Source organism: Poeciliopsis prolifica, unplaced genomic scaffold, assembly GCF_027474105.1.
Source record: "Poeciliopsis prolifica strain line A6 unplaced genomic scaffold, Auburn_PproV2 SCAFFOLD137, whole genome shotgun sequence".
Taxonomy (NCBI): Eukaryota; Metazoa; Chordata; class Actinopteri; order Cyprinodontiformes; family Poeciliidae; genus Poeciliopsis; species Poeciliopsis prolifica.
The window spans coordinates 332,844-353,353 of NW_026562512.1; the positions used below are offsets into that span (position 1 = coordinate 332,844).

At 44.5% G+C, this 20,510-nt stretch overlaps 1 protein-coding gene across 1 annotated transcript; it reads right to left on the bottom strand.

Moving 5' to 3' along the window:
- Positions 1–4,838: 4,838 nt before the first annotated feature.
- Positions 4,839–19,776, bottom strand: LOC129355533 (uncharacterized). Its single transcript, XM_055025136.1, is given in 12 exon segments — positions 4,839–6,071; positions 6,605–6,945; positions 8,054–8,569; positions 8,674–8,914; positions 10,166–10,184; positions 10,411–11,242; positions 11,843–12,103; positions 15,540–16,112; positions 16,115–16,197; positions 16,199–16,797; positions 17,997–18,400; positions 19,585–19,776. Coding segments are annotated over 10 exon segments (4,236 nt in total). The 5' UTR covers positions 16,381–16,797; positions 17,997–18,400; positions 19,585–19,776; the 3' UTR covers positions 4,839–4,883.
- Between the last annotated feature and the right edge of the window lie 734 nt (positions 19,777–20,510).

Sequence of the window (20,510 nt, forward strand, 5' to 3'; positions counted from 1 at the left end):
CAGAAAACTGCTAAACAGCCAAAACACTTGAGATTCTTCACATGCCCAGTCCTGCTGGACCACAGATCACTTTCTTTCAAAACATTTGCTATGTTTAGTGAAGTTCAACAGATTAAATAAAAGCTGATTTTGGTAAATAATTTTAGTAAAAGTCTTTGAATAAACATGATTTCCTCTAATGTTAAAGGTTAGTTGGTTACACTTTGTGTTTTACTTTACATTTTCCATTGTAAGAAAATTACAAGTTAAATCTTCCATCTGAATCTACGGGCCAAATTTGTATCATTTTTGAATTGTAGTTGGGGACCGCTCAAGGGCCACATTTGGCCCCTAGACCACACTTTGGACACCCCTGATCTACAGAGACAGGAAACTGTTTGGTCTCAGTTACACGCCGTCTCTCTGTCGCAGGGGAAGCCGAACTCCTGAACGAATGGCGAGAACATGCAAACTCCATGCAGGAAGACCCCAGGCTGGGATTCAAACCCACAACCTTCTAGCTGCAAGACTACCGACTGCTTCATGCTGCAACCTTCAATCAGTCTGAACAGTTAAAAGCATCCACTAGGTGGCGCTTTGAGATTTCATTAATCTCCGACTTGATCCTGGGAATCAAGTCCCTGGAAATGCTTGACAGAATCCATAAATATAACAATTATATTAATAAAGTCATAGAATAATAATCTTCATTAATAGAACAATAAATCACAAATTTAGCAAAATCACAATAAGCTTTTTGGACTGTAGTAAATATCAGCTAATTATAACGACCATGTAAGAAAATGTTTAGTGATTCTTGTTGTTTAATCTTGTTTTCTGCAGGTCAAACACAAAACTGCAAGAGTTTAAAACAATAACACACAGATAAAACTGAACCAGGTCAATAAAAATAATCCCGTTAGGATGCAAACTAAAATCATTTTCATCTGAAGAAGCTGATTAAATGAAGCAATGTTTCAGGACGATCAATTCTTCAGTCAGAGGCTTCTTCAGACTCAGTGCAGTACAGACTGCTGCAGGACATCCATCCCACCATCTTCAATAACTGCTGAAGAATCTAAATTCATAAGTTTTTTCCCTTTGAGATTAATAAAGTATTTTCACTGAGGTCTAGAAGAAGCTGATATTCTGCAAAACCAGGTTCTGAAACCACCAGAACCCTCTGATCAGAAAGTCCGTTCCTGATTGGTGTGGCTGATCCAATCAGCTCCAGCAGTCTGCGGCGGGTCGGACCCGGTGGAGCGGAGCTGAACGCGGTCTCTGGGCTGAACGTTTTCCCCGCTCAGAGCTTCTGCGCTTCGCTGCTCCACAACCCAAACCAGAACAAACTCACCTCAATGTGCAGCAAGACACTTTGGGAGCCATCTTGGCTCTGCCACAGCAGCTAACAGTCGTCATCTTCTTGTAGGGTTCAGCCAATCAGATAAAAGCTGAATCCTTGGATTGAGTTCAGTGACGTTGAGGTACCTCAGCTTCCCAAGCTGATTTTAGATCTACTCTGAAAAAAATGCAAATAACAACAACATGTTCCACAGAGAACATCAGAGAACAGGAGAATCTGCCAATAAGAGAAGACGAAGTCATCAGGTGTGTGGGTCAGGTGTCTGGGGTCAGGTGTGTCTGGGGTCAGGTGTGTCTGGGTCAGTCTGGGGTCAGGTGTGTGTGTGTCAGGTGTGTCTGGGGTCAGGTGTGTCTGGGGTCAGGTGTGTGTGGGTCAGGTGTGTCTGGGTCAGGTGTGGGGTCAGGTGTGTCTGGGTCAGGTGTGTGGGTCAGGTGTGTGTGGGTCAGGTGTGTCTGGGGTCAGGTGTGTCTGGGTCAGGTGTGTGTGGGTCAGGTGTGTGTGGGTCAGGTGTGTCTGGGGTCAGGTGTGTCTGGGGTCAGGTGTGTGGGGTCAGGTGTGTGTGGGTCAGGTGTGTCTGGGTCAGGTGTGTCTGGGGTCAGGTGTGTCTGGGGTCAGGTGTGTGTGGGTCAGGTGTGTCTGGGGTCAGGTGTGTCTGGGGTCAGGTGTGTGTGGGGTCAGGTGTGTCTGGGTCAGGTGTGTGGGGTCAGGTGTGTCTGGGTCAGGTGTGTGGGTCAGGTGTGGGTCAGGTGTGTGTGGGTCAGGTGTGTCTGGGTCAGGTGTGTCTGGGTCAGGTGTGTGGGGTCAGGTGTGTGTGGGTCAGGTGTGTCTGGGGTCAGGTGTGGGGTCAGGTGTGTCTGGGTCAGGTGTGTGTGGGTCAGGTGTGTCTGGGTCAGGGTGTCTGGGGTCAGGTGTGTCTGGGGTCAGGTGTGTGTGGGGTCAGGTGTGTGGGGTCAGGTGTGTGTGGGGTCAGGTGTGTCTGGGGTCAGGTGTGTCTGGGGTCAGGTGTGTGTGGGGTCAGGTGTGTGTGGGGTCAGGTGTGTCTGGGGTCAGGTGTGTCTGGGGTCAGGTGTGTGTGGGTCAGGTGTGTGTGGGTCAGGTGTGTGGGTCAGGTGTGTGTGGGTCAGGTGTGTCTGGGGTCAGGTGTGTTGGGGTCAGGTGTGTGGGGTCAGGTGTGTCTGGGGTCAGGTGTGTCTGGGTCAGGTGTGTCTGGGGTCAGGTGTGTGTGTGTCAGGTGTGTGTGGGGTCAGGTGTGTGGGTCAGGTGTGTCTGGGGTCAGGTGTGTCTGGGGTCAGGTGTGTCTGGGGTCAGGTGTGTGGGGTCAGGTGTGTCTGGGGTCAGGTGTGTGTGGGGTCAGTGTGTGTGGGGTCAGGTGTGTGGGGTCAGGTGTGTCTGGGGTCAGGTGTGTCTGGGGTCAGGTGTGTGGGGTCAGGTGTGTGTGGGGTCAGGTGTGTCTGGGGTCAGGTGTGTCTGGGTCAGGTGTGTGGGTCAGGTGTGTGTGGGGTCAGGTGTGTGTGGGTCAGGTGTCTGGGGTCAGGTGTGTCTGGGTCAGGTGTGTGTGGGTCAGTGTTGGGGTCAGGTGTGTGGGGTCAGGTGTGTCTGGGGTCAGGTGTGTGTGTGTCAGGTGTGTGTGGGGTCAGGTGTGTCTGGGGTCAGGTGTGTCTGGGGTCAGGTGTGTGTGGGGTCAGGTGTGTGGGTCAGGTGTGTGGGGTCAGGTGTGTCTGGGGTCAGGTGTGTCTGGGGTCAGGTGTGTGGGGTCAGGTGTGTCTGGGGTCAGGTGTGTGTGGGTCAGGTGTGTCTGGGTCAGGTGTGTCTGGGGTCAGGTGTGTGGGGTCAGGTGTGTGGGGTCAGGTGTGTCTGGGGTCAGGTGTGTCTGGGGTCAGGTGTGTGTGGGTCAGGTGTGTCTGGGGTCAGGTGTGTCTGGGTCAGGTGTGTCTGGGGTCAGGTGTGTGTGGGTGGTTGTGGTGTCGGTGGTCTGGGGTCAGGTCAAGGCGCCGAACGAGAAATATTTCAATTTCAGTGTTAAAGCCACACACATTGAGCTCTGAAATTTAACTTCCACAGAGGATCCCAGTCAGAACCAGGCTGTGGTCGACCCAGTCAGCAGGTTCTGATGGTTCAGTTCTGACTGGTTCCATACAACAAACCAGTTTAATGTACATATAGTTTTTATAGATGCATCTAATCAGCCTAAAGATCCTGAAGCTCAAACTGTCGAAGGGAAACAACTCTGAGCTCCATCGTCTTCAATCCCTCGGATGTTAGTAGAAATCAGCGAGACCAGCGCGCCGTCCCATCTGATGTAAATCCTTTTAGACAACACAACGTGAAAACGTTTAGAGGTTTACCGTCCAACAGGCCTGGGCCTTTAAACCCACGTTTCCAATCTGCACCGCCTGGTACTTACAATGAGAATAAATGGACAAAATTACGCTGACGATATTTTACCAAACTTTCCCACCAGAAGAGATTCAGCCCAACCTGCACACTGATTATCCTCACAATCATTCATTGCACAGCAGGAAGTTTAAGCTACTCGTGTCTGCTCACAGTGAATCAGCAATAAAACAGTTCAACCTGCTCAGATGAACGGAGCTGCAGCTGTGTGGTTTCAGGCCCAGACATATTATACTGACATCCACTCTGAAAATCAACCACTAAAATAACATTTGGTTTTCTTTAGCTTATTAATATCACTTTTAAGAAAATGTCTGTAAATGTGGAGCATCAAGCAGCTGAGACGAAAACATCACAGCGAAGATGCTGCAGCTACCAGCCAGTCTGATGATGATGAAGATCAGCCTGAGGAAGGCCAGTTTAGGATGATGATGATGATGATGATGATTGTACTGTAGGCAACTAGAAAATTGAGGGTTGCCAAAAAAAGTCAGAATTACAATAAAACAGGAGCCACATTGTTTGGGTCAAACTAACGGAAAGTTATTTTAATTATGAGAAAAAATTCACTAAATTCTCGTATTATTTCAACTTTAATTTGGTAAATTACATTATTCTCATATATTATAGCTTTATTCTTATACTATTATGACTTTGTTCTCTTAATTTTGTGCATTTATTCTCATAATTAAATGTTTGCTGCTAACACTGAGCCGTTCGTCCTGAAACTGCTGGGTTGCTGGTTCAAACCCCGCTCTGCCTGCTTTGGGCCTGGTGGGCTTCCTTCCGTCTGGGTCCGTCTGTGACCATCAGTGAATCACTGAATGAATCCTCAGACTTGAAAAAGCAGAGTAAAATTTGCAATATACAGATATTCATATTTTCCTGCGGTGTTGCTGCAGGCAGTGGGGAGGATCAGCGTTTGACTCGCCAGTTTTTCTTCTTTTGAACATGTTTTGATTAATTTGCTGCTCCACAGAAAATCCACAAATCCTTTCAGTTTTTCTCCCAGATATGATAAAATTCAGTTATGAAAAGAGAACATATCAGAAAAAGATGAACAAATTAAAAACTAGAATAGGAACATTTAAGGATGTTTAGCAGACTAACCGACTAGCTGGCCCCTGACGTGATGCGTTCAGGGCTTTCAGGACGGCACAGCGCCGCCGTCTGTGTGGATCTTCATGTGTTTCAACAGCGTGCATTTGTGACTGAAACATCTGCCGCAGAGCTGGCAGGAGTACGGCTTCTCTCCGGAATGGCTCCTCATGTGTTTGAGCAGCGTGCAGCTGTGGCTGTAGCTCTTGTCACAGATGCCGCAGGGGTACGGTCGCTCGCCCGTGTGGGTGCGGATGTGCTGCATCAAGTTGCTGCTCTGACTGAAGCTTTTGCCGCAGATCTCGCAGGAATACGGCTTCTCGCCCGTGTGCGTCCTCATGTGCCGCAGCAGGTTGCTGTTGTCGCTGAAGCGCTTCCCGCAGGTCTGGCAGGAGTAGGATCTCTCACCCGTGTGGGTCATGCTGTGCTTCCGGAGTGTGGACGGGTCGGAGAAGGTTCTGCCGCAGGTTTTACAGAAGTATGGCCGCTCATCCGTGTGCGTTCGCATGTGGACCATGAGGTGGACGCTGTACCTGAAGGCTTTGTTGCAGGTTTTGCAGATGTAGGGCCTCTCGCCCGTGTGGATGGTCATGTGGCGTTTAAAGCCAGACTGGTCAGAGAACCTCTTTCCGCAGGTCTTGCAGAGATACGGCTTCTCGCCTGTGTGCGTCCTCATGTGGACATTCAGATTCACCTTCTGGCTGAAGCCTTTACCACAGATTTCACAGGAAAATGGTTTCTCCCCAGTGTGCGTCCTCATGTGGATCAGCAGCTTGATGTTGTATTTGAAAGCTTTTCCACACACATTGCAAGAAAATGGCTTCTCCACCACGTGGATTTTAATATGTTCCTTTAATTCTGCGTCGCTGCCAAAGTTTTTCCCACAGAGCTGACATCCTGAGGGTCCGTCACTGGTCCGGGCGTTGCTCAGACTCTCAGCACTCGGGTTGTAACTGTAACTTATGAGTTTAGGACGTGGCATGGGGTCAGTGCTGCTTGCTGATCCAGAGTCTCGCTCCCAGCTTCCCTCCTGGAAGCCGAGGAAAACGTTCTGCTTTCCTTCAGCTTCACTTTCGTCGCTTTCCTCATAAGCCGACGTCACGGTGAAAGAGTCAATCTCCTCCTTCATCATCAGCTGCTCGTCCTGCTCCTCTTTAATCTGTGGAGGTTCTGCTTCCTGCTGCTCCTTCCGGTCTGCAGGAGGCTCCGCCTCCAGGGGGACACGATGCCGTAGTATCTGCAGGGAGAAAAACAAAGAAACTGATTAACTCTGGTTCCTCTATTGACCTTCATCGTTTTTACCAGCGCTGCTCTGAGCAGCAGCTCCTATAATGAGCTCTGCAATTCCACCAGGCGTTTGCTAATTGCTGCTGGCTAGTCTGAGGGAGCCGAGTGGGGGAGGAGCTACTCCTCCGAGGCTAGATCCACCAAGGAGTTCCAGCTGACTGGTTGCCATGGAGATTAAAGGATTTCTCAAACATGAAAGAATCAAAGCGACGCTGCAGGAATGTTTTGACCAGGGAAAAACTTTAACATGATGGAAAGATCAAAAACGTTGATTCTGCTACGTGCTACCGGCCTTTTAAACGGTTGTACAGACATGAGCAGAATGTTTGAGCTCCACCTTCAGTTCACCTGTAGAAAACCTGCAGGTTGGCTGATTTTGGAGCAGGAAGTGGCGGAGATCCACTTCCTGCTGAACCTCAATGAGCTTTTCCAAGCCACCGGCTCCCCTACTGGTCATCCTGAGCTGCAGGTGAACCTTCTCACAGATTGAAGCTTCTCACCTGTTTCTGCGTTCTGCTGGAAGGTTGGTCCTGGTTTCTGGTCTCGGTTCTCTGAGGCGGAGCCGCTCTCTCTGCTTCTGGCCGGGTTCCTGGTTCTGGTCTGCTCTCTTCCTTCCAGAAGAAACTTGTGTTTCGGTTCTGGAGCCCTGCGGCGTCCGTCTGGGTGAGACGCCACGAAGGCGTCCGCCTCCTGCTTCAGAACCAGCGGCTCCTCCAGGCTCCTCCGTTCTGCTGTCGGAGGTTCTGGCTGCTGCCGGGTCAGCGCCGACGCCCCCTGCTGGTGCAAAAGCTGCGGCTTCTTGCACAGGTGCAGTCGCAGCAGCTCTGATGGAAGAAAGGAAGCTTTTAAAACATTAATAATTACCATGGCAACACAGCGTAACTGGAACCCAAATTATTTAACACTTTTTATAAAAAGCTTTTGCTTTTTCCCAATGAATTAAATTTCATATTAGGCTGAATAATTTCAAACCTCAATATGGGTTTGTCTGGAGTTTAACAGGTATGTAAACTTTTGACAGAATGCAATAAAATAAGTTACAGTTTAGAGTTGTTGTTTTTGGTAAATTTACACCTTTTGTTGCTTCTGTCTAACTTTGATTTTATTTTGTAATATTTAAGTATAAAATTGTTATATTTTTATCACTAAAATCATAAATGAAGTAATAAATGGCTCCATAAAAACGTGGGATCCAGCTGGATCTGAGCCGATATTGATGAGCTGATTGATTCTCCACAGATATGATCGGACCTGCTGGTGTTTGGTGATTAGGACTATTGATCCAGATTATTGGAAGGAAAACGGCAAGAAAACCAGAATGGAGTTTCACATTTTTATGCATCATTAAAAAGATTTATTATCAAATTAGACAAAACTGTTTTTATTTTATTGCTTCCAATGGAATATTATGGCCAAATTAAGATTCATTAATTTTTTTTAAAAAATTAAATCATAATATTACAAGAACAGAATTAGAGTAAAATGTAAATAAAGCATGAATATTACCAAAATACATTTGTAATTAAACAAGAATAAAGCATTATAATCACAACATTACAAGAATGCAACAGAAGCATAATAATAATAATAATAATAATAATAATAATAATAATATAATAAAGTAATTTCATGAGAACTCCAACAGAAAATAATAAATAAGTTAAATGAAGTTAACTTTTTACTCATAATTTTAGGACTTTTTCAGGTAAAATCGTGTCTTTATTCTGCTGATATTTTTTAATAAAACATAAATTGTCAAAGCCAGTCCATAATACAACTCAGAAAAATGATTGAAATAAAAGCCAATTTTTAAAAATATATTTTGTCCTCTAATTTACAGCTTTTAGAAAGAAATCGAATAAAATCAGATTTAGTATGATGAAATAGTACATTTCATTTTGAAGCCCTATTTTTTAAAGCTATATCAGCTGCTGGTGTTGTGGATCAGCTGGGTGGTGTTGTGGATCAGCTGGGTGGTGTTGTGGATCAGCTGGGTGGTGTTGTGGATCTGCTGGGTGGTGTAGTGGATCAGCTGGGTGGTGTTGTGGATCAGCTGGGTGGTGTTGTGGATCAGCTGGGTGGTGTTGTGGATCAGCTGGGTGGTGTTGTGGATCTGCTGGGTGGTGTTGTGGATCAACTGGGTGGTGTTGTGGATCAGCTGGGTGGTGTTGTGGATCTGCTGGGTGGTGTTGTGGATCAGCTGGGTGGTGTTGTGGATCAACTGGGTGGTGTTGTGGATCAGCTGGGTGGTGTTGTGGATCTGCTGGGTGGTGTTGTGGATCAACTGGGTGGTGTAGTGGATCAGCTGGGTGGTGTTGTGGATCAGCTGGGTGGTGTTGTGGATCAGCTGGGTGGTGTAGTGGATCAGCTGGGTGGTGTTGTGGATCAGCTGGGTGGTGTTGTGGATCAGCTGGGTGGTGTTGTGGATCAGCTGGTAACCCCCTGATTCTGCGGTCAGAAAAGATGGAGGCCGGATTCAGGCCTGCTGTTCTGACGCAGAGGAACAATCTCCCCGTTAGCCTAACAGACGGTCCATGAGGCTCAGATCCGACCCTCTTGGACCGGGTCGGAACCAGCACCGCGGCCCTCCTGACCTGCTCTCTGGAAGCCGCTGTCCGGCCTCCAGCCGCCGTCCAGCAGTCTGCGCTGCCGGTCCAGCTCTTCCTCGTACTGGGCGACGGTTCTCTGGAAGACCGAGAAGATTTCCTCCGCGGCGGCAGCCAGCCGCTCGCTGATGAACTCTCTGAGCTGCTGGGCTGAAGACCCGCCGGACATGTTCACGGCTAACAGCCACTGCAGCACGAAGCAGCGGGCTGCTGTTTACATCCGCCTGGCTGTCAAATGAGGGCGGGGCTGCCGACACCGCCCTCTGCCGGCGGGATGCAGGACGACCATCAATGTTTCTCATCAATAAATGAGACCAAAACATGCGGCGCAGATATAAAACATATGAATGTTATGCCAATCATAATCACTTGGTCTACACAAGCAACAGTAAATTACATTTACTTGAGTGCACTTTTGGAAAAATGTACTATTCAGAGTACTTTACTACACTGTACTTTAACTTTATGAAGTATCTCTACTCTTCTGGAATATCTGGATTCTCTACCCAGTTAATGAAAAATAAACATTTTTAACCAATCACTCACCAGACAGACACACACCTGCAGTTTTTCTTAAATTTCATAAGTTTTATATTGAAAGAAACTGATTTTAGTTACTTAGAATTATTGTAATTTTTTGCCTCTTAAAATACCAAAATTTACACTTAACTTAATATTTTCATCCATCTCTTCATGTAATGTTTCAATATTAAATGATTCATCATTGATGAAAATACTTTACTTTTACTTGAATAAAAATATGTTGCAGTAGTTCTACTCTCACTTGAATATAATTTTTTTGGAATTCTGCTTCCACGTATTTTTACTCAGTTAGAAAATATTAATCCAAGAAATAACTCAAATAAGACTGAAAAGAGGATTTTTATTAAAAATGCAACTCAAGTACTTTGTAAGCAGTCATAACATCAGATTTAATATCATCACCTTCCTAAAATAATTACATAAATCTTTTTTTTTGCCCCAAAAAATTACTTTTCAAAAAAAATGATTTATGCCATTATTTTAGGGAGGTGAGGATATTTAAAATGTCAGAGAAAAATATAAAATAAGGTGTTTTAGAGTAAAAGAAAAAACACAAATACATACAAAATAACTTTTCAGACTTTATTCTCGTAACATTGTGACTTTTTTTTCATGTCATTTCTTTATGAAGGTAATGGTGCGATTATTTTGTAGCGTTATAATTTTATTCTTATAATTGGCCTGGAAGCTGCTGGAGTTTTAATCGTCTCATGACCCGGAAACGTGCGAAAACAAAAGTTTCCAGCCTGAAACTTCATATTTAACAAACACAAAAAAGGGATTAACTGTGTTCAAACTTTTCAAACTGCGTTGGAATCTGTGATTAAGTAACGTTAAACTCAATGTATAAAACTCTGACAGATTCTTTTTCTCATTATTGAGTCGTTTAGCAAACAGAAATAATTTCAGTGATTCTGAAGCAAGAGAAGAGATAAAAATGTTGGATGTGTTTTTTTTAATAGGCTGTATGTAAACTTCTGGTCTCAGCTGTAAATCCAGCAGAACCAGAACGATTCAGAAACATGATGAAAACAAATCAAGGTTCTGGACCCGGACCGGACCTATTGACTGGGTCGGGCCTCCACCTACAGCCGTCCTTCAGGTGGGTGGAGCCTCATGTGGGTGGAGCCTCAGGTGGGCGGAGCCTCTGCGGCGTGGACCCTGACATGCCGCCACATGTGGCTGCTGCGGCTGAAGCGTTTTCCACAGATGGCGCAGGAGTACGGCCTCTCTCCTGTGTGAACGTTGGTGTGTTTCCGGAGGGATGAGTGATCCGAGAAGCGTTTCTCGCAGAACTGGCAGGCGTACGGTTTCTCTCCCGTGTGCGTCCGCATGTGGACGGAGAGGTTGACCTTGAAGCTGAACGCCCTCTGGCAGACGTCGCAGGAAAACGGTTTCTCGCCCGTGTGAACGCGCAAGTGGACCCGCATCTCCGAGTTGCACCTGAAGGCTTTCCCACAGACGTCGCAGGAAACGGGCCGAAGCCCCAGTCCACCCGGAACCAGGCCGGAACCGCTGCTCCTCTTCCTGACCCGTCTCCTCTTCGGCTCGAACTCCTTCTTGATCCAGCTTCCGTCCTGACCTCTGACCCCGGCGACAGCGGCGCCAAGCAGGCCGCTGTTTGGAGTCAGAGCGTCTGGTTCCTGACCTTCCTGCTGGCTGCTCCAGAACCCGGTCCGATCTCTGGCCGAGTCCGAGTCATCGCTCCAGCTTCCCGCCGGGTCTCGGGTCTCCAACTGGGACACGCTCCGGTCCCTGCTGGGTTCTGGCTCGTCATCAGCAGACGTTACCATGGCGATATCACCGTCCGGCTTCAGAACCGACAGCTCTTCATCACGGACGAAGCACAGAGCATCATCTTCCTCTTTGACCCGGGAAGGTTCTGGTTCCTCCCTGTCCAAACTGGACTTCCAGAGCTGCTGGTCAACAGGAACTTCCTCTTCTTCCTTCCTCAGGAATTGAACAGAAAGTTCTGCAGGGAGAAACAAAACAAAGATTTTATCTGGATAAGCAAAACAATTAAAATAAAAACTCTTCCCAGTTATTTTGTCAGATGTTGACAGAGAGAAAGTTTGAATCACTCAGAATCAGAAACTCAGACTGATTACGGAACGAGATCATCGGCCCCCGGTGCCCCCCACTTCCTCCGCCTGTGGCTTTATCTGCTCTGTTTTAACTAGTTATATTAACTAGTTATATTTAAGACTAGTTATACAAAACCTACTTTTCAGTTTGACCGATATCTTCTGCATCATCACAAAGATGCTGTTATTTTCATACCGCCTGTTCTGGGTTTATGTCAACATGTCCATTTTAAACTGTAAATGAACAAATAAATAAAAGATGACCAGGAAATAATCTCAATATTAAATCAGATAATCCGCTCAGTTTCCAATAACTTCATTAGATTTTCTTTTTATTGAATATTTTTCACTTTTAAACAGATTAAATTGAGTTATTGTTACTTTCGTCCCATCTTTGCTGCAGATTGACATGACACGCAGGACGTGTCCGAACCCGACCTGGTTCTGGATCATCTTAAAACGGGTCTAAGCAACAGGTTCGTCCTCACCCGTCCGGTCCGGCCGGAGCTCCGGCCTCCAGCCGCCGTCCAGCAGTCTGCGCTGCCGGTCCAGCTCTTCCTCGTACTGGGCGACGGTTCTCTGGAAGACCGAGAAGATTTCCTCCGCGGCGGCAGCCAGCCGCTCGCTGATGAACTCTCTGAGCTGCTGGGCTGAAGACCCGCCGGACATGTTCACGGCTACTAGCTGATAGCGCCTTGCGTTAGCCTGGCTCAACTTCCGGTGCCCAATCCAGACCCGCGGCAGCGCCCCTAGCGGAAACTCCAAGACGTACAGCTCAGAGTAATTATTTCTCTCATGTCAAACTAAATATCCAGAACTATTGATGCCAGTTTTTCACTATTAATGTCAGTTTTTCACTATTGATGCCAGTTGGGCTCCTCAGTCATTTACTCAAGACGTTTCCTGATATTATGCAGAGTTCTAGTCTTACATTAAATGCAGGAAAAACGGTTGCTATTTTTTTATAAATAGGTGGAAAATAACTAATTCAAAAATTCATATAAATATGAAGAAAATAAAATGAGGATGAATTTATCTTTGCAGGTGAAACTTTGGATCCAAATTAACATTTTGTTAAGTAGCTTAGTAGCTTACAAAGTCTTTAATATTTAGATGAACACATATCTCTTATCATTGATGCTTCAGTTTTATGAAGCTAAACTTTTTTTGCACTTTTTCATATTGTGTGACTCAAACTGGTCACACAAAGCAATATATTAAAGTGCCTTAAAAATGACCAATTCCCAATCTGTGTTATACTCACCATCAACCTGTCCAGCAAACACAGAATTCACATTGTTTATGAATATTTAATCACCAACAGGCACACAACAAGCTTCATGTCACTCATTTTTAGCTTGGCAACTAAATATTTAACTCAGCTAAATAATTCATTTGAAGCCTCAAACTGTTCAGTTTGCAAACTAAATATTTGCCTCAGAGGTAAATATTTAAATGGCTAACTATTTATTTAGTTTGAAGCCAGATATTTACTTTGAAACTGATATTTATAAATGAATGAACCAGACGGTGAAAATTGCTATGAATTTTTAACTGTAGCTGTGAACCCAGGAGGCCGGACGACAACCATCCAGAATTTGGCTCCAATGTTTTGATATTTCAGAGAAAAAGCAACACCATTTAGAGGAGCAGTTTTATCTGGAGCCGTTCGCATCGGTTCTGTTGACCCTGTATAAGGGAATGGTGAACACAGACACCGACACGACGTTACTTCTTTCACTTCCAGTGTTGTAATGTATTTTCAAGAATAGTTTCAAACATTACATAGCCACATACTGAGTGCTGAACATTGTACAGAAACATTATGGTTATCGCCATACAGTAATAAGAAATGTAGCACCGGCTGCTGCTAGCCAGAAAGCTAATGCGAGTATAACGCTTAATAAAACTCAAACTACTGTAAAGAACTCAAAGACTCCCTGCTTATTCGGCAAACAGAATAAACATATACATACAGATCTGAACCTTATAAGTTTGTAATTTTACCTGTATAAGGGAATGGTGAACACAGACACGGACACGACGTTACTTCTTTCACTTCCAGTGTTGTAATGGAGGAACAGAAGTAACGCGTTCCACTACCCTGAGTCAGACGAGACCAATCGAGACACGATCAGATACGATCAGTAAACAGACTAAACTAATCGAGGCACGATCCGTATATAAACTCTCAAAATTTTAGATTTGATATTAATAACATTAAATGCGTATTATACCCTGCAACAGTTCCACCGAGGATCATGTAATCCATAAAAAAATCTGATATTTATTGATGATGAAAGCCGGCGGTCAGGAAGAGGATCGTTGGCCAGAAAACAGGCAACAAACTTCAGCAGATTCCAGAGTTAAGTTTGGTTTTTTATAACTTTGTTTTCATCCGGAGCTTTTCATGAAGCTCATCACATCCGAGTCAACAGCCTTAAATAGACATAAAGTTTTATAACAAACAATTTATAAATAAAGATATGCATAAAAATAACACAAACTGATACAGGTCAGATAAACAGGAAATTCCCTCCAGGTGATGTAATTTCCTTCAGGAAGTTGTCCTCAGAGGTTAGTGGTCTTCAAAATAAAAGAACAAAAACAACAAAATAACTTCCTGTCAGATGTCAGAGTTTGCTTCACCTTCACTTTGTTTAAGGAAGCGACCAATCAGGCGGTCAGGATTTGTAAACATTTAATATGAGAATTTTCTATGTTCTTTGATAAATTGTACGTTTATGTTTCATGCTCATTTTATACATTTTCAACACATTTTAATAAGTTGAGTGCTATATGTTGATTGAATCAGCGAATGCTCGTCGCCTCTGGAGCCCATGGACAACGGGGGTCGAGACATGGACAACCAGAGACTGAGGACTGTATGCTAATTGATCACGGACAACCAGAGACTGAGGACTGTATGCTAATTGATCACGGACAACCAGAGACTGAGGACTGTAGACTGTATGCTAATTGATCATGGACAACCAGAGACTGAGGACTGTATGCTAATTGATCATGGACAACCAGAGATGAGGACTGTGCTAATTGATCACTCTCTCAGCTCATGGTCGAGTCGTGGGCAGAGAAGTAGCATTCTGATTGGCTAACAGGTCTGGAAGAGGGGAAATGGACATTCCCTTCTTTCATTTGAGTTTTTGGTAATGGGTATAAAAAGCAGAAAAGTCCCATTGTTCATCAGAGTCAAAGTAGAGTCGTTGTTGAGTAGAGTCTGCTGTGGGTTATGTACAGACGCCCAATTACGTGTTGCAGCTCTTCCCTGAACCGTCGGCTCTCCGGTTCAGTGTCACGGTAAGAGCGGATTGAAAGAATCTAAGCATTGCGTATTGTTTGTTGTGTGAATGAATTACTGTAATCTGAGTCGGAATAAAAGGACACATTTATTCTAGCAGAACAGAGTCTTGTCATTATTTATCACCGATCACCCCGATCCTGCTTAAAATTTCAATTAACAACATTTTATATCATATTTTTCACTTAAGTATATTTTATTTATATTTTATAATGTCTGTTCTGTGTGTCATGGTGCGCCATTCCAATAATTTCCCAATTCTGGGATCAATAAAGATCATTTTACCTTCTGATAGTTCAGTGAAGATCTGTCATAACACATAAACAGACGACAGAGTAAAAGTTCCCACGATTTCTGAAGGCAACACGATGAGGAAGACGCTCCGACCGAGGAATAAAAAAAAAACAAGTTGGAAAAATAAAATATCCAAAAACTAAGCTAAAATATTTTAACTTCACTAAAATTTGAAAAATAAACAAAAAAAAGAACCAAAATAAAAATGTGCAAATTAAATAAATTAAATATTTAAATAATAATAAAAAAAAGCTTTTTATTTTGGAATTTTGGAAAATTGAACTTGATCTCAGATCAAAGTTTTTTAGCAGTAAATGAGGAAACGCTTTCAGAAACGGGACAAAACCGTGTTTCAGTTTTTATGCAAATAAAAACATTTTTACTTCTTTTCCCTTAAAAACTTCATGATTTTTGATGCCCTTGAAAGTTTTTCTTTGTTTCCTGTTAAGTTGTCAGAAATTCACTCTAAACAAGCAAAAGTATTGAAGTTATAAAAACCAGAGTTCTGGCTTTAAACTTTCTGATTGGCTGTGGCAGAATGAACGTCTTCGGTCGGACCGTGCGGCGCTAGCTCTGCGCGGCCGGAGCGCCGCCGTCCTCCAGGATAATCTCCACCTCCGGACTGCGACCCTTCCTGTGAGTCTTCATGTGTCGCGACAGGTGAGTGCTGCTTTTGAAGCGCTTGCTGCAGGCCTGGCAGGAGTAGGGCCGCTCGCCGGTGTGCGTCCTCATGTGGCGCACCAGGTTGCTACCGTGGCTGAAGCACTTGCTGCACATAGTGCAGGAGTACAGCTTCTCCCGGGTGTGGGTGGTCATGTGGACGCTCAGGTGGCTGCTGCTATTGAAACACTTCCCACACGTGGCGCAGGAGTACGGGCGCTCCCCGGTGTGGCTGCGGGTGTGGCGCAGCAGCGTGGTGCTGTGGCTGAAGCAGCGGCCGCATGTCGTGCACTGGTACGACTTCTCTCCAGTGTGGATTCTCATGTGGGAAATCAGGCTGCTGTTGTAGCTAAAGCATTTCCCGCAGGTCTTGCACACAAATGGCTTCTCACCCGTGTGGATCTTCATGTGAGCCGACAAGCTGCTGCTGTACCGCAGGATTTTCCCACAAATATGGCAGGAAAAAGGTTTTTCTCCGGTGTGGGGAGCATGTGGTTTCTGAGCGCAGATGCTTCGGCGAACCTCCTCCCGCAGGTGCTGCAGGGGTGCGGCTTCTCCCCCGTGTGAGTTTTTGTGGGAACTCAAATGGCTGTTCTGACTGAAGCTTTTCCCACAAGTTTCACATGAATATGGCTTCTCCCCAGTGTGAGTTCTCATGTGGACCGACAGGTACTTGCTCTCCCGGAAAGCTTTCCTGCAGATCTTACAGGAATACGGTTTCTCTCCCGTGTGGATTCTGTAATGTTTCCGCATTTTGAAGTTGCTGCTGAAGGTTTTTCCACAGATAGAACATTTTGTGGATTTATACCAGAGTCAGAATTGCAGACACTATCGAATGGAGGGAGATCGTCTGCTGCGTTACTTTGACTGGTCAGATTCTGGCTGGATCCAGAGTCTTTGTCCCAGTTTCCTTCCTGGTCCTGCCTCTCAGCTGCATGGGAGGCGTTCTGGTTTGGTTCTGACTCACTGTGGTCAGTTTCCTCATAATCAGATGTCACTAGGAAGCTATCAACCTCCTGCTTCACCACCAGTTCATCTTCATCATGAACGCAGACGTCTTCCTGCTCCTCTTTAATCTCAGGAGCTTCCGGTTGCTCCCGGTCCAGACTGGAGTTTCCCGCCGGGCCAACGGAATATTCGCCTCCTTCTGCAGAAAATGCTTTGGAAAATCTGGAGGACAAACAAAACGTTCAGTTCAAGTTTCAGTTTTAATGTTTTTGCTACATTTGAAAACATTTAGCTGCATAAATGTTTCATTTAAAGCACAGATGGTGTGTAATGACAGAGCTCACCCTGTTAAGGATGATATACAATGATGATGTAATGTGAGTATCAACATGACTGAATGTAGCGCTTTAGCATTAGCTTTCAGTGAATACTGTGTTAATATAGTTCTGTAGAATTAACACATCTAATGTTTGTGGTTTGTAATTTAGCATTAGCAGGACTAATGCTTTAGTTAGCGGTGACCACCACTGTTGATATTTGTAAACTCGCGTAAGTATTTACATGTTTAAGGCATAATAAATAATGAAATATAGTCTTGATGTCCTAAAATGAGTAAACCATCTCCATCAACGTTGTACTTCATTCCTAAATAAATACTGCTGAATTTGAAGCCTTATGAAGCAAAAGCTGTAACCACAACATGAAACTAATGTTTGTGCCCATTATAGAGTAGCTATAGAAGCTTTTTAATCCTGTTTTCACTTACATAAGTGCAAACTGTCATGAAACCACCAGAGTAGTGAATATTCATGAGGCCAGACGGTCAAAGCTACACACAAAGTATCAAGGTGCAGAGAAGCATAAATGCAATATTCTTGTGGAACTGCCACCATTAATAATGTAATATAATGAAGCCCATCTTACATGATGGAAACCAGCAACAGGGCAAAGCGAATACAGAACAGAACCACTGGTTTCTTTATATCTGGATTGAAAACATTTTCAGGTCCATCTAGCTGATGAACTGTTTTGTTTCATTTATTATCTAATAGTTTTCAACTCTTCAAGATTTTTTGTCGTTTTAAGATTTTTAGTTTGATGTACAAATCAGGCCAGAGATCCTCTCCAGATGCATCAAAATGGGGAAAACACTGAACTACCTTCATTTGACCAGCAGGTGCAATAACTCCAAGATAACATCAAAATGTAAAGTTCCAGTTTTGAGTCCAACAAGAAATTTAGGAATTTGAAAATGATCCCAGCTTTTCTCAACATTTCTCAGATTTTTATTTAACTAAAAAATCTGCAGGCAGTTGGTTGATGTATTCAGTATCGTGGGAAATCTCAGTTTTCATGAATTTAAAGCTTCATATTTTGCAGAATTTGATCAGTAATTAGAGATAATTGATTCTAATTCTCACCTGTGTGGATTCTGTAGTGAGTCGTGCTTCCCGAGTTCTCCGACGTTTTTCTGTCTCTTTTACTCTCCAACAGGGGACAGTTGTCCAACAGCGTCCTGTCCCGGCTGTCCTTCAGCTCCGTGTCTCTGTCCGGCCTGGACTCGTTGGTCCAGTCTCCGTCCCGATCCGGTCTCTCCTGTGGATCCGGTCTGATTCCGGTTCGCTGAGGTTTCCATCCTGGAGCGACGGCGCCACCATCAGGACGTCAGCCTCCTGCTTCAGGACCAGCTGTCCGTCCCCCGGAGCGCTCCACACGTCCTCCTGCTCCTCTTTGATCTGTGGATGGTCCAAACTGGAGTCCTGCTGGTTCTGGAGCTGCAGCTGAGCAGGGATCTGCTTCGTCCTGACAGAACATCGAGGGAAATCTGGAAAAGGCAAGAAAACATTCAGTCTGAGAAAAGAGAAGCTGGCTCCACCCGTCCTCCACCCGTCCATCATTCAGGTGGAGACAAAGGACCAAATGGTCCAAAGTGCAGCTGCAGCTATCAATTATTTTATCATTCTATCAATTATGTTGACAATTAATCAGGTAAAGAAAATTGGCATGTTCTGCAAATTTTTCTTTTTTTTTTCAACTTTTAATAAATTTAAAATACATTAAAATATGCAAATAACTCAATTTTAAATAAGAAAATGTTCTGACTAAGAGTCAACAGCAGCAATCCTTTAGCTCGATTATTTGTAGCAAATGATGCACCTGTTGAGGTGGAGTTTCAGCTTCCAGCCTGAGCTTATGGACAGAGATATTATGGGATGTTTAGATCTTTAAGTTTCACTGAACCATTTTTACTCCTGCTGCTGAATGAAATCTGTTCAGACCAGCAAAAATAACTGGGACTGTGGACAAATAAAACTTATCGAGCGCTAAATTAAATGTGTTCATCTCATTATGAAAATCCAAAATCTTAGTTTTTTTTTTACTTTTAATTTGATGTTTTGATCCAAAGAAAGACAAGTGAGTGATTTCCACATTTTGAAAAATTAATAGAAACTGACGAAAAAAAGAGCATGGCACTCACAATGTCAGTCGGTTTTAGAAATATATAAATAACAGGGCTGGGTCTTTAATGCATCATTAATAATGTGAATTTGAATGCGTTAAGTGTTCAACATCATTTTTTAAAACAGAGTTCCAAACCGGAACCTCTGTATTTGCGTGTTTCTGATACGTCAGTAAACCTGGTGCACATCTGCTAACAACATCGCAGCTGCACTTCGTGGCTCGCTGAGGCCCATTCCTGCTTGGAAGAACCATCTGATTGGCTCATGCGTCCAAGCGGTTACAGCTTTAGCTTTTTAGGGCTAAAGTAGCATCAAAATGCTAAACAGGGAGCAGCTAGCGCTAATGTCAGCGTCTCGGTCCACATTTCCAGCAAGTTTCTGAAACTCCAGAAAAACACTTTGCTCTAATCTGACGGTTGAATAACTGGATGACAGATTAAAACTATATTTATTTGTCTGTTCTTTTAAGCTCCGATGTTTATTTATTCAGTAGTTTTCCTGCCTGCCACCCATCCACGGTGGGAGTTCTGTGACCGGCCCTCCTGACCTGCTCTCTGGAAGCCGCTGTCCGGCCTCCAGCCGCCGTCCAGCAGTCTGCGCTGCCGGTCCAGCTCTTCCTCGTACTGGGCGACGGTTCTCTGGAAGACCGAGAAGATTTCCTCCGCGGCGGCAGCCAGCCGTTTGCTGATGAACTCTCTGAGCTGCTGGGCTGAAGACCCGCCGGACATGTTCACGGCTAACAGCCACTGCAACACAACAAAAGGACGGCTCACTTCCGGTTCCAGAGGGGCTGTCTCGTTACCGCCCCCTGCCGGCGCCACAGGCTTACTGCAGTCCACAGCTGTGAACACAGCGCCCTCTAGAGGCCAAAGCTCTGCTGGACAGTTTAAAAGATCTGACGTCATCACAACAAACACGAATCAGGCATAACGTTATGACCTCTAATATGAGGTGAACAACACTGGTTATCGCTACCTCCAAATAGCTACAGTTTAAAACTGGCTATCCTGAGCTACCTCTGGAGGTATGCTGCGTTCTCCTATTACTCTCCAATTTTTCAGTATTTGCTTTTATTTCAGTTTTTAACGTTAGGTTCCCTCAATTTTTTACTCTGCGTGGAAACACCTGGTCTGTTATGTGTTGTGAAAATGTCCCGTCTCTTTCATCCTGTAGCCTTTAAAATTGTCTGTTTCTCTCCTAAATGAAGCCACTAACTGCTCCGTTTTATCAAACTTTAATTTTTTGTCTTTTAGTTTAAGAAAACAGAGAAGACATACACAAAAAACAGATCAACTGAGTCAGGACACACATTTCAACAGATCAGTTCTGCAGCATTTTTAGTTTTTTTTATTTTGTTTGCTTTGGGAAAATTGCTGCCACCAATGAAAACAATAAATATGGATACAATGCAAAACATTTTGCTAATGAAGCATTTTACACAATGTACAATCTTCACCCAGATATTCTGTACAC